Source organism: Typopeltis vanoorti, chromosome 17, assembly GCF_054136105.1.
Source record: "Typopeltis vanoorti isolate ZY-2024b chromosome 17, IOZ_Tvanoo_1.0, whole genome shotgun sequence".
NCBI classification, from domain to species: domain Eukaryota; kingdom Metazoa; phylum Arthropoda; class Arachnida; order Uropygi; family Thelyphonidae; genus Typopeltis; species Typopeltis vanoorti.
In genome coordinates this window covers 5,808,701-5,822,644 of record NC_143565.1, presented here as the reverse complement: position 1 = coordinate 5,822,644, position 13,944 = coordinate 5,808,701, and the positions used below count along the sequence as shown (strand labels likewise).

The 13,944-nt window shown below is 33.3% G+C and overlaps 1 protein-coding gene across 1 annotated transcript in view; it reads left to right on the top strand.

Moving 5' to 3' along the window:
• Positions 1 to 13,944, top strand: part of sdk (sidekick cell adhesion molecule) — a 496,543-nt gene that overhangs the window by 275,888 nt on the left and 206,711 nt on the right. The window contains exons 20-21 of the mRNA XM_090407513.1: positions 1,850 to 2,081; positions 12,192 to 12,307. Coding sequence (XP_090263639.1) covers positions 1,850 to 2,081; positions 12,192 to 12,307 — 348 coding nt within the window. The remainder of the gene's footprint in view (positions 1 to 1,849; positions 2,082 to 12,191; positions 12,308 to 13,944) is intronic.

The following is a 13,944-nucleotide window of genomic DNA, read 5'->3' as shown; positions in this document are numbered from 1 at the left end:
ATTAGAAATAAAACACTTGATTAAAGGCTGGAGATATGAAATGAAATCAGTGGAGTGAACAGATGGCATCAATAGTAGTATCACATAAAAATGAGTATATTAGGAAAGAACTTGCCATTGTTAGCATTCGTGAATGTGTTAGTAGAGCTAATCTCAGGTGGTATGGTCACTTACACAGAATTGGAGAGGAAAGATTAGCTAAACAAGTTTTCTTTGCCAAGTTGGCAGGGAAAAGACTCAGAGGAAGACCAAGATATAGGTGGATTGATATGGTACAAAGTGCATTAAAAGACAGAAATATAAGATCTGATAATATTGGAGTCTTGACAGATAACAGATTAATTTGGAGGAAAATTGTTGACTGGAAGTTAGTAATGGTGTAAATTTTTCAGTACTATCCTAATTATCTTGTACACTCCCTGAGGTACATATCAGAAATTTGATGATGATGATGAATTATGTTTCACTCTCATTTCTCTTGGGTAAAAATAAAGAAATATGGTTGCCATATCTGTTTAGTTCAGTCTGGTCTAGAATGTCAGTAAGACTGTATGATGCTTACTGTCACCAATGTTAAGTATTTTATGGCATTTAGATGATATAAAATAAATATTTTGTAAAAGTCCACAACTGCAGTGTGTGCATTCTTTGTGTTTCTCCCGATGTTTATTATTATGAAATTAAAATGTTTTCAAACAGTATGCATAATCACCAAAAAAATTCATATGAGGTATATGGTAATGATGGGATTTATTTTAAATTTAGAATAAACCAACCAATTGCCAGTGTGGTTGGTTGATAATAGTTAATAATAGTGTACTTACTCTTTAACCAACAGTGGGATTTAAATCCACATGTTTAAATCCCACTGTGGGTATGAATGTTTCTTGCCCACCTTTATGTGATAGATTAATTTCATTGTCTGTTTTGAGAACATTACTATGCCTATTGGTAATGACCTGAAATAGTTTGAAAAATTTGTGTGTGGTTTTTAGAGAATAGTTTCAGATTATCCAATTTTTAATCCTTTAATGTATTAAAATCCATTATGGATTAAGTGGGATTTATTATTATTATTATTATTATTAGTATTTAACACCTCCAGGGAGTCCAAAGACTGATTGAGGGAGGGCACCTGCTCTACAACTCTCCACTCAATCTCATCCACCCATCATCCACCAACACCATCTACTGTCCACCACCACTACTAGTATTTTCATAGACAATTACAAACATTCATGCCCACGGCGGAATTCGAACCCGCGGCCTTTTGGCTGGAGAGCGGATACACTAACCACTCATCCAACCAGGCCTGTTGTATAAAAAAAAATGTAAAAAAAATAATAAATACAATAAGTAATATAATATATATATATATATTATATTATATTATATTATTTATAATTTCATTTGTGTCTGAGCAGAAGTTATAATAGTTAAGTTGTAGTCATTTTATGGTTTATTACTTATGAATTTTTTTTGTTGTTAGAAAGAATAAATAAATAATATATTATTATTATTTTTTTACATAATCAAAGTGGATATTAGATCCAGCATTATTTCAAAGCCGAATGTAGAAACTATGAAAGTTTCATAAGGCCTTTCTCTCATCAACTGCTTTTGTCACATTATTAATAATAATAATAAATCTTTAATCTCTGTTATCTTCTTTTGCTTTAAGATATTTTAATAGGTCTTTATTAGAAATGGAATCTTTTGCTTAAAATTCTCTTTTATTCCTTGCATACTGAGTCATCTGATCTCCATTATTGATGTCACAATAATCAGACAGCTGATTTTTAAAATATTTAATTTTTTTTTAATTAAAAAAAATAATATATATTTGTAGCCATTGCAACAGATGGAGTGGTATGGCATTCCAAGAGGTTATAATATATCATATCGAGCTATGCTAGAAGAATTGCAGTACCAGTTTATATTATTGGAGGATCACAATGCTAATAGTTACGTACTTCCCAATCTTGAAGAATTTACTAAATACGAAGTGTATGTTCAAGCTTATAATGATGTTGGTAGCAGCTCTGCTAGTCCTGTAGCTTCTGAGAGAACCAGAGAAGATGGTAGGCTTTTAGATTATTACAGATGAAGTCTTTGTTTTTAATTAATATAGTATGATAAGGCATAAAAAGTTCTGTAGTAATAGCATGTAACTAAAACTTCATTTTACCAGTGTCTTTCAGTGCACCACAATCTAATAAATATAAATCTACCAATATAGCATAATTATAATTTCATTGTTTTCATAGAAAAAATATGAGTAATTGTAAATTAAAGATACCAAGAAATTATATACTTGGTTTAATCCTTTATCCAAGTGTAAGTAAACAAAGTTTGTGCCTGAAGTATCTTCAGGACTGGGGCAACTCGTGGTAAAGGTGGTATGGCTACACATCACATGCCTTGGTATCTCATAATGCAAAGCACATCTCCTTGCAGACATGTATAATACTATACATTATGGTAAGAGTCACTACCCAGATCGGTTTCGACCTTTATTGAGGTGAAAATGTAAAAGCTTGCTCATCATAGGCCTAGAGTAGTTAGTATAGGGGTGAAATTGAGCCTGATAGTATTAGGAATAAAAAATACAACAGATAGCATGAGAGAGAGAGAGAGAGAGAGAAAAGGCCTCAGCTCTTTTATATCATCATATAACCAAAGGCTATCAGTTTTCCTTTTTCACCAATCTATATGATATAAATGAACAACCAAAAGATCAATTGAAACTAAAGTGCAAAGATGACTGATACTGAGGTGGTTAGCCCCCATCTGGGTTAACCGCCTTGAGTTGGCCTTCTCTGTCTGGGATTGCTCTCCAGTCATCCCTGCAATTGACTATTAGACTACATTGAATTAGGAGGATGGAACTATTTAAAAAACCTCTCATAGCAAGAATAGACAGAATTTTATCTTCCCCTGGTGAATAATGCATAATGTGGGTGGTCTGCACCATCTGGTCATAAATTCGATATCTCCTAGAATGTTTCTTTCTAAATACAAAAAAAAAAAATGTCTGACTGAACAATGAAATTTTCCCAATGCAATATTATAAAGTATTTGGATGTCATATTGCTGGTTTTCGACCTTTATTGAGGTCTCATCAGTGGGAGCCAGACCCAGAGGTGATGCCAAGGTTGAAGTAATGCAGAAGTCATATTTTTATATACGAGTTGCGAAAAGGTGTCTCACATTCTTAGTATAATACTCTGGATTAGAGATAGATAGTTGTTGGAAGTTTTTCTACTTGGGTTATACTATAAATTAAATATACCAAGAAATTATATACTTGGTTTAATCCTTTATCCAGGTGTAAGCGAACAAAGCTTGCGCCTGAAGTAGCTTCAGGACTAGGACAACAGGTGGTAATGATGGTATGACTTCACATCACTTGCCTTAGTATCCCATAATGTCCTGAAGATACTTCAGGACATTATGGAATACTAAAAATAAAAATAAGAATGGAAAGCTACTCACAAATCCCAAACATATCAAGCAAAGGTGGAAACAGTACTACCAGGAATTATTGGAAGATGCAGGACACAGGAAAAAAATAGATCTCTAAGAGCAAGACATGCAGGCAAAAGAGAAAAAGATCAGTGGGAGGAAATTCAGGAAAATGAATTGTTAGCAATAAGTAAAATGAAAGTGGGCAAATTAGCAGCCCATGACCAAATAACACCAGAAATGGTAAAGAATTAAGGAAAGAAAGCCATAAAATTTCTATTACATCTATTCAATGTCATATGGAAAAAGAAAATTATTTTCAAAGACTGGGAAGTAGCAATAATAATCCCTATATTTAAGAAAGGGGATAACTGTGAATGTGAAATCCACAGAGGGATTTCACTTTTAAGCATTCCAGAAAAATTGTACACCCATATACATTTTATAACAGAACAGAGAACAGAACTATTTTAGAACAGAGACTTAGGAATCAAATAGATGATACATTGGATGAAATGTAATATGGCATTTGAGAAAATAGAAGTATACAGGGACTTATCTTCAGTTTTAGACAAATAGAGAAAACATGGAATATGGAAAAGAACTGCATATTTTATAGATTTTGAAAAGGCCTTTGATTGAGTTCTTAGACATTTAATATGGCAAATATTAAAGAAAAGTAAAGTACAAGATAACTTAATAGTAGCCATACAAAGCCTCTATAAAAGCAATAAAAATTATGTAAGAACCTGTAATAATAGATCAAAGGAATTTGAAACAAATGTAGGAGTGAGGCAAGGCTGTATCCTCAGCCCTCTTCTTTTCATTATAGTAATAGATGGAATTTTAAAAGCATGCCAAATAAAAACAAAGTTCCACCTAGGATATAGGAAACTGAAAGAAAATGATGTAGTGATTTTAGCAAATACAGCCAAAGATTTGCAGTTAATATTTGGTATGAAGAAACAAAGAAAAGGAATATGACCATAAATATAAATAAAACTAAAACAATGATCATATCTAGAAACCAATCAAAGCACAAAATAAAACTAGAGAATCATGAACTTGAACAAGTCCACTCCTTTAAATATCTGGGATCATATGTACAAGAAGATAGTAGACTAGACACAGAAATTAATAACAGGATAAGTGCGGGAACAAAGTTATTCTATGCGATGAAAGGCCTTTACTAGATAAGAAAGAAGTTACCCAGAATGCCAAAATGAAAGTGTACCGTTCATTGTTTGTATCAACATCAACATATAGTTGTGAGTCTTGGTGTCTAACAACAGGAAACAAACTACAAATAATCAAAATGAAATATCTTAGAAGCAAAAAACAAGATTAGATCGAATAAGAAACCAAACTATAAGAGACAATCTTCAAGTTGCATCTCTGCACCAATTCATAACACAAGCCCAAATGAGGTGGTTTGGACATCTTACTCGAATGGAAGAAGGAAGAATAGCAATAAATATATATGAAAGCCAGAAAATAGGAACAGGAAACATAGGCATGCCCAGGGAAGGGTGGGAAAAGGAAATTAAAGAAAAATTAGAAAAGAAAGGAATTAACTAGAAAAAAACAAAAAGAACAAGCCTTGGACAGGACAGCATGGAAATCTCATTGGCAAAATCTCGATGCTTAAAAGCATAGGCGATCATAGATGAAGAAGAAGATATGTGCTGAGAAAGAGTAGATATTTTGGGACACTTTCTTGGAGTTGTATCCATTTCTCACCTACACAAAATGAATAAAACACTATGAATGTCAACTTGTTTACACTGTTAAAAAAACACACAACACTATTAATAAATATCACAGAGACAGTTAAAACATGCAGCACACAACCAAAATAGTAAACCAAAAATTCGGCTTGTTTGGGTTAATTTGTTTGTTTGCTACTGTGTGTGTATTATAAAATTCTGGATTATCATTAAATCAGAATTTTTTTAAACATTTTATATAATGATATTTATTCCTTACATTAGATATTCATAACTGTTCATTGTCTTGCTTTGAACTCTAATGAATGCAACATTAACTGAGGTTTGGTAGTAAACATGTGCTGTGTAACATGTTTACTTTCAGATTATTTTTTTCTGGTCTTTATTATTAAGACATACTGTTCTTGAATTCATTCATGCTGCTTGCACACAACATCCAGTGGTAATCCATTCCAATCATGCACTACTCTATAAGATAAAAATCTAGCCCTCATCCCCTTCTTGACAGCATTCATTCTCAACTTCCATGGATGCCCATGTGTCCTTTCCCTACCCTCCATAAAATGAAAAATTCCATCAACTGAAATCCTGTATGACCTCTTTAGAAGTTTGTAAGTCTCAATCATATCACTCCTTTTTTCCTGTTTGCTAGTGTCTGCAGCCTACAAATTCTCAATCTGTCTTCATGCTCGGTATTCCACAATCTTGATATAATTTTTGACACTGTTTTGCACTTTCTCCACTGTATCAGAATCACCACAGAAAACAGGAGATGGGACTTGTATGCAATAGTCCAAATGAGGTCTTATCAAAGCCTTGTAAAGAGGCAAAATGATTTCCTTACCTTTACATGTCATGGTTAGTTTCAGCATGCAATTATTCTCTGAGTTGTATTTACAGTTTTTGCTATATGACCAAGATCCATATATGTGTGTGTGTGTAATAATCCCACCAATATAAACGACATTGAATATCTAATCACACCAAAGTGCATCACCTTATATTTATTAACATTGAACTGATAGCCATTTTCACATGCCCACAATTCTAACCTATTCAAATCATTCTGAATTACTACATATCAGCAGCACTTCTGATTATCTTGCCTATCTTTGCATCATCGGCAATGTATGTTGCAAGTCCAGTCCATCCCAATGTCATTAATGCACACATTGAATAACAATGGATCAAGGACTAATCCTTGAGGCACACCGCTAGTTACCTTGAATCTTGCAGATTCCCCCCTCCCCCACATACAAACTTTTTGATATGTCAATCAGCCATTCTCTTATCCATGATGATGATGGTTTATAATCCAATCTGATATTCTTCAATTTATGCAACAGTCTTCCATGCTATGTTCTGTCAAAGCAAAATCGAAAGTATCATGGTGTATCCATTTCTCCTTGTCTAACCCAGTGATAACATTATTATAGAATGTGAGCAAGTTGCTAAAACATGACCTTCACTTAGTATACTCATGCTGTTTGTTGCAAAGTAGAGATTCTCTGTCAATCCACTTCTGAATGTGAGCCCTAACCAACTTTACAAAATCTTCACCACCACCGCTTCTGAGATACTGATTCGTTGGTAGTTGGATACATTGGTCTTTGCACCACTCTTATGCAATGGGATTACCATACATTCTTTCCACTCCTGTGGAATCTTCCCTGTTCTGAGACTCAAATATATAGCCAGGTCAAAGGAATAGTCCATCTGAATATTCCAAAGGAATAGTTCAGCTGAACATTCTTTTAGCATCTGTGTTGATATTCCATCAGTGCCCATTGCAGAATTCATATTCAGTTTGTGCTACAGCTCTATTACTTCCTCCCCATACACAAGTTTCCTCATATAGTGGAGTTCAATGTCCTATATATGTCAGGTTGATAGCTTTTAGCAAAATGGCTACTCATTAGTTAAACAATTACTTCTGCATCAGTCACCTGCATACCATCTGCATTTAGTAGAGTTATTCTGTCAAATTCATTCTTTTTTTTTTCAAAGCATAATGATAGACTTTTTTTGGGTTGTCTTTAACTTGCAGAACCAGTTACTTTTCATACTTAGCTTTCCATAAAAGCACTTGCAACTCTTCTGGCCTGCTGCTTATAATTATCATACTAATATCATCCTTATGCACATGGTATCCCTTCCACTTCATTTTTTTCTTACAAATCTCTTGCTTTATTATCTTATCCATACATCCATTTCACTCCTAGTCTGTTTATTCTTCGAACTCCAGGGACACATTCTGATATCATATCATTTAGGTATTTTTTTAAAACACTTTCCACATGCTGTTGATATCTTTCCCACCCACCAACTGATACCATGGTGCAGAATCTAGCATATTCCTCAGGTGGTCATAATTTCCTGCTCTGTAGTTCAGCACGTAAGTTTTTCTGAATGGAACATTCATAAACTTCGCTTCCCAAGTGAGTACCGCATGATCTGTCACCAACTGGAGGGAGAATGGTTACGTGTTTAACTGAAATCCTATCTGACACTATAATTAGTACTAACACTCTTTGACCATGAGTTCCTTCTGTCATATGTTGCTTGAGGAAGTTGTTTCTCAACAGCTCAATAAATTCGGTGTCATTCTTCTCATTGTTTTCACAGCTACCCAATCAATGTTTGGATAATTAGAGTTCCTCCATTGTGATTACTCTTTTTGCACCCATCGTATTTATTTGGTGATGCAATTCTTTGTCACTAGCAACCGATCCACCAGGTCTGTAATAATACTCCATTATGTATTTAGTCTTGTTAGATTCCACCTCACACCATATGGCTTCAAACTCACTTCTACATGATAAACTGTTACTAGTATTGTAGTCATAGGTCTCAACTCTAACTGGATTCAAGTCATCGGATATCATTAGCAGCATGCTCCCTCCTCTCCTTTCTTGTCTATCATTCCTAAAAATTCTGTAACCTTTGCACTCGATACCAGCTAGTACTTCTGCCTCTGATAGCCAGGTCTCACTAATGCCTATAATATGAAGTCCTAATATTAACCAAGGCATGAAACTCTACTCCTTTGTTTTTGATATTTATAGCATTCCTGTACAGGCATAATAAATTACCTGCATACTCTTTTGTATACACGTCTGTGGTCTGCATTATACAATTCAACAACTTGCAGATCTCTTTCTTATCTAGTTCCTTATTTATGCAGACATTGCTACACATGCTTGATAGGTCTGAATCGGAAGAACAAAATTGTTCTTTCTTTATAATCATTTCCATAATAATTACCACTCCCATCAATTAACACAGTTACCTAACATTGTTGCTCTTACACACAGGTTCTCAAGATTCCTTCCATTATACAGAGTGATAGTCTATATTTAAGTTGTATGGTTTTTCTCGTGGAAAGGCTTAGACGTTGGTTATGCATTTTTACTAAATAGCTTAAGGAAATTACAACGTATACTAGGATATACATTAAAATAACTTTTAATACACTTCCAATATTTCGGCAACGTCACGCCATTTTCACTCATAATCTATATGGATCACATTATGAAAGAAAGTGGCATTAAGCCTGATATTAGAATTGGAAATATCAAATTTAGGCTCTTTGCTGATGATGTTGTACTCCTAAACACATCTTACAATGGTAAGCAGTATACCACATTCATGCCAGATCAAGTATCGTTTAGAATCGAAGGAAAGAATAAGGCTACTCTCATCTGCAAAGAGTACATTATGCCATTGGTGTCTTTTTCAATTTTTATTAATACAACACTACTGAAAACATGCTCTATGATAAGTATGAATAAAGGGACGCAGACCTTTGGGTGTATAGGCTTACTTGTTGCAGACATCTTGCCACAGTTTGTTGAGATATCCACCTATCTGTGCTCGAATGGAGCTGACTGGCAAGCTGACCTGCCGTGGTGCATCAATTACATTTTGCTATTCTAACTAAAAGTCTGTCTTCATGCTTCCTAGTAAAGTGACATCAACCTCTTAGCAAATGTCTGGAACACATTCCTTTAGTTTGTAACACTGACCAGAGCCTGGATACAATGCTATGTGAGATTTCAGAGTCTCTGATAATATCATTAATTCTGCAGCTTTCTTCAAGCTTTCCAATAATTCTTCCCCTAATGAAATCATCTAGATGATGTCTTTGAGCCATTATAAGACATCCAAATTTGTAACTTTATTCCTTCACGAAAAGCTGCCTTCAAACACAAGTTGGTTAGTGCATCCTTTTGCCTTTTATTCTGTTGAGTGCTACCACTGACCCCTTCATGTGTGATTCTAAAATTTGAATGTGTATCCGCTTTCTACTTGAAATTGTCAGTTATACAAATTGTCACAAGTTGATTCATCTGATATGCAATTGTAATCTTCAGAAATAGTGTTTATTCTTAGGTTTTGGGCACCAGTGTATATTGAAATTTAGTTAAAATGATTCCAATATAAATCATAATGAAATAAGTTGATGTATTGGCTGTTTAATTTTGAAATAATCTTTCTTTCTGGATTATTTAATCAGTTATAATGAGCATTCATTATAATTTTTTCAAGTCATTGTGAACTCTTATTATAATGCATTTATTTTCTAGATTATTCATTTTTTAAATAGTTTGAGATAATCTTCCCTCTTTCTGTTCTGTGTTTTTCTTCATCTAATAACATTTGAACTTGTGAATGCTCTTCATGAAGCCTAGCTTTTTGAAATTTATATTTCAGTTATTTCATATTTCATATTAAATTCAACTTTTATGTTAGTCATTAAAAAGAGTTTGCTTTTTGGAAATAAAGCAGACTCATTAAAAAAGAGTCTTCTATATTTCCAAAAACAGCTTTACTTTTTCTTTCATATGGTAATCATTTTAGGAGCATGACGATTTTCAGTAATCTCAAGTCATATTTCATGAATTTCAAAAGATGCATAGTAGTGTTGATTCTTCTTTGTCATTTCCAGTTGACTAGTCAGAATTGAGACCTGAAATTATACAAATATAAAATGGTATCCATAAATCTATGTTTTAATTGAAACATAATTGATTTATATAAAAATAAACCCTTCCCTTTATAGAATTTTTTGGCTTAATACCATAGGCATATTCAGTATGATAAATTGCAAAATGCTAAACAGAATGATTAATGGTGCATATATGAAATCACAAGTAGAGCAGTTATATTACGGATTAATTAATGTAAATTTATATATATATAATTATAACTGAAGTCTTAGCATGCTTTACTAAAAAGGTTATGTATAAATGGGTGATGATTGATGAGCATGTTAAGCAACTACTTTTCACACCTGAGATAAACACAGTCTGCCAGATCTGTTTAGATTAGGATGATGCAATACCCAACAATTTTTTTTTTACAGCCTTTTCTTAAGGATGTTGCTCTTGTGTAGGACTTGGATCTTCTGTATATGTAGGTGATCGCATGTTCTGCAAGTGTAGAACTATTCTGGTTTATTGTACTTAATGTAATTACTGAGTTAAGCAATGAGCAGCTTTTCATTTTGGGCCAAGTAAGTTAAACCTTGGATGCAAGGAATTTTTGTTGATATTTCCTGATGATAAACACCGAGGAATACCATAGAAGAAACTTATCTTTGTGGAAACTTAACAATCAAAGTTATTGAACAGGATGGAATCCAGTTTGAATGTCCATAGTTCTGAATATAATGTCATTTGGAATATGAGAGAGAGAGCCTATTATTAACCTTTTCATGACTTAGCCCCTGTATTTGTTTTGACTATTGTTGAAAGTAATACTTAAACTACTGGATATTGTTTGTTCTATTATCTTGTTATAATATAGTGTCTGCAGATCCAAAAGAGTGAGCCTGATGGAGGAGAGTAAGTCCTAGTGCTAGATTTTGACATGGATGATATTGAGATAGAGCATGAATGTAGCATTCTGTGTGAGGTTTTTCTTCTGAAGAACAGAATATTTTTTCATGATTGTTCAATAGAGAGCTCCTAGAATTTCTCACCCAAATCAATGCTGTTTACTCTAGGAATAGTTTACATTTTGAAATTGAAAATAGAAAATTTTCAAACCTCCCATTCTTTGCCAGCCAGATTAAGACCATTGGTTCTTTTTTTTTTTTTTTTAGAAGACTTGCACATAACAGGACAGTATGCTCTATCTTGCCATCATGCATACCAGATATCTGACACTATTAAAATTCTCATCTATCAAGCTTACACTAAAATTTGCCGATTAATTTAATTTTGTTCATAATAATGAGTAAAATAATTACTTTTATAATTTTATTAATAATTCTGCAAGTTCTTTAATAAATATAGGTAACAAGGTGTTAATATCTACATTACCATCTTTTGAAATCATATCATTTAATAACTGGATTGAATGATGTTATGATTATATTATATATTTGTTTTTATGTAGTGAATAATGGTTAATACGTGCACGTGTAGATTTATTGCTTTCAATATTTGATCCTTGTTACAGTAAGGAATCTTCAGGGAAGAATAAAAGGGAATGTTAAAACATTAAAAACTAATATCTCACATAGCTTGAACAGTAAATGCATGCTTGAACATGAGAACAAGGATGACATATTGGATGCAATAAATATGTATTTTTTACATGTGTTAGGCCATTATTCACTTTATAAAAGTCTGACATGCATTTCCTTAAAATTTTTGATCACTCTTAAAAGGCTTTATTAGTTATTTTAATAATCAGAACCAGCATGACTGTTGATTCTGGTCATTTGGCCACTTTCACATGGGTCCCATTTTAAACTAATACAAGTTGGGCTTAATCCTGAAACCTGAATTTAAAAACCAATGAAACTTTGATTTGGTAATGCTTTTTAAACTTATTAATATTTATAAGTGAAAAATAAATGAATGCATAATGTAAAATTATCTTCGCTCCAAATATCCTATATAACCTGCTTACTTTTTTGCAGTCCCGGGGAAAAAAAATATGTATGCTTTCATTGTATGCTCATTATTACTTTTATTTTTTTCTTTACAGTTCCTTCTGCTGGACCTGTAAATGTTACAGTTAATGCTACATCTTCGACAACAATAGTTGTTCAGTGGGGGGAAGTTCCAAAAGTTCACCAAAATGGAATCATCGAGGGTTACAAGGTATGGGATTATTAGATTATACCAATTTTTGAGTGTTGATTTTTAATTGGGAAATATAATTGGGAAATATTTTTACATGAGTAATACTGTGTATGATGCAGTGGTCATTGTAATATGGAGTATATTTTAGTGAAACTGGCAATTAAAGAAATTGTTATTAACAGGGAGAAAAGTACTTATTGAATTTCTTCATTAACAAATTAGCATTGCATATTTATTTAAATGAACAAATGACTTTGTTTCTTCAAAGGTTTCCTGCTGGAGTGAAGATCTCCACTCCCTCCTTCAGCTCAAGCTCCAATTATCTCTAATTGTCTCAAATTCTGATAATTGGTGCTCCAATGTCTTATCTCTGATATGTGGACTGCCATTGTTGAAGCCATACGAGTGAATTAGTGCTCACTGTGTGGGAGACATATTCTGAGTCGTTTACTTCTCTCCATCTTGCTATTCTTAATCAACTCTTTTTTGGTACAAAATGGTATTGTGAATAATTATTGGTATCCCTGTAAATAAAAATGAAAATTCCTACAAAATAACAAAAACTGATATAAAAAACACTTTCATTGAATCATTTCATCAGCATCATGTAATTAACATAAAAAATGTGTCCACTACTACTTACTCTAAACCCAACATGCATACTATTTTTAACTGAACCTAGAAGGCTATGCTGTTCACCCCATCTGTCCAGATATTGTGTGATTCTTTCCATCATAAGAGTAGTAGTGCATGTTTGTATCTGACATCCCATGAAAAACTTTGTCTCCTCTTTTAGATCTTTTCTGGTTTAAAATTTCATTGCTTTGTTCTGTTGCAGTCATTTGCTGTCCCTATTATTACCAAATTGTGATAATTACCTGACTTCCTTCATTTTTATCTCTAAGTCTTGATTTCCATAATCCAAATTCCAATATTGTGGTAATTTTTGGTGGAGGTCATTCTTCAGTATCTATAACTCACACTGGCTTCCCTTTTTTAATGATGTTGACCAGATTGAAAGATGTTCTGTTAGTGATGATCAAACACAGGTAATAATCTGCCAGAATACCCAGATACCCTCATGATCCTCCAAACACTATTTCCTATGAATATTTCACATATACTGTGTATGTCATTCCTCATCTTGGCAATGCAGAACACAACTGTATGATTGAATCTGACAAGATGGAAGTTTGGGCATCTTATATGGTCAGCCTTTTTATCCCTAGTAGTTGAATCACAGCTTCCTCTCTGATTATTTTTTGTGTCATGATAGTTGAAGAGAGGAAACTTTCAGATTTTTTCCCATTTGTCTCTGCATATACGTGCATGCTCTTCTTCCTATGCATAACTTCTCAGTGATTCAGTTGTTATCTGTAGTTCTCTGATGAAAATAAACTATTTCTCCTTTTCATTTGATGAAGTTTGTAGTTTTCTTACTGCTCTCCTTACCGTTCTCCACTGGGATGAGGAGGGCATCCTTGTCAGTCTTAATGTTACAAAAACATATTGCTGTTTTACTTTTCAAGAAAGACTTCACCTCCTCATCTCAGTGCTTTGCAACCCAGACAACAATATAACAACAATGTAATGATCTTTTTCTTATGGTGCTATCTTCTATCGAAGGTCAGCGACCATCTTGGCGAACAAACTGC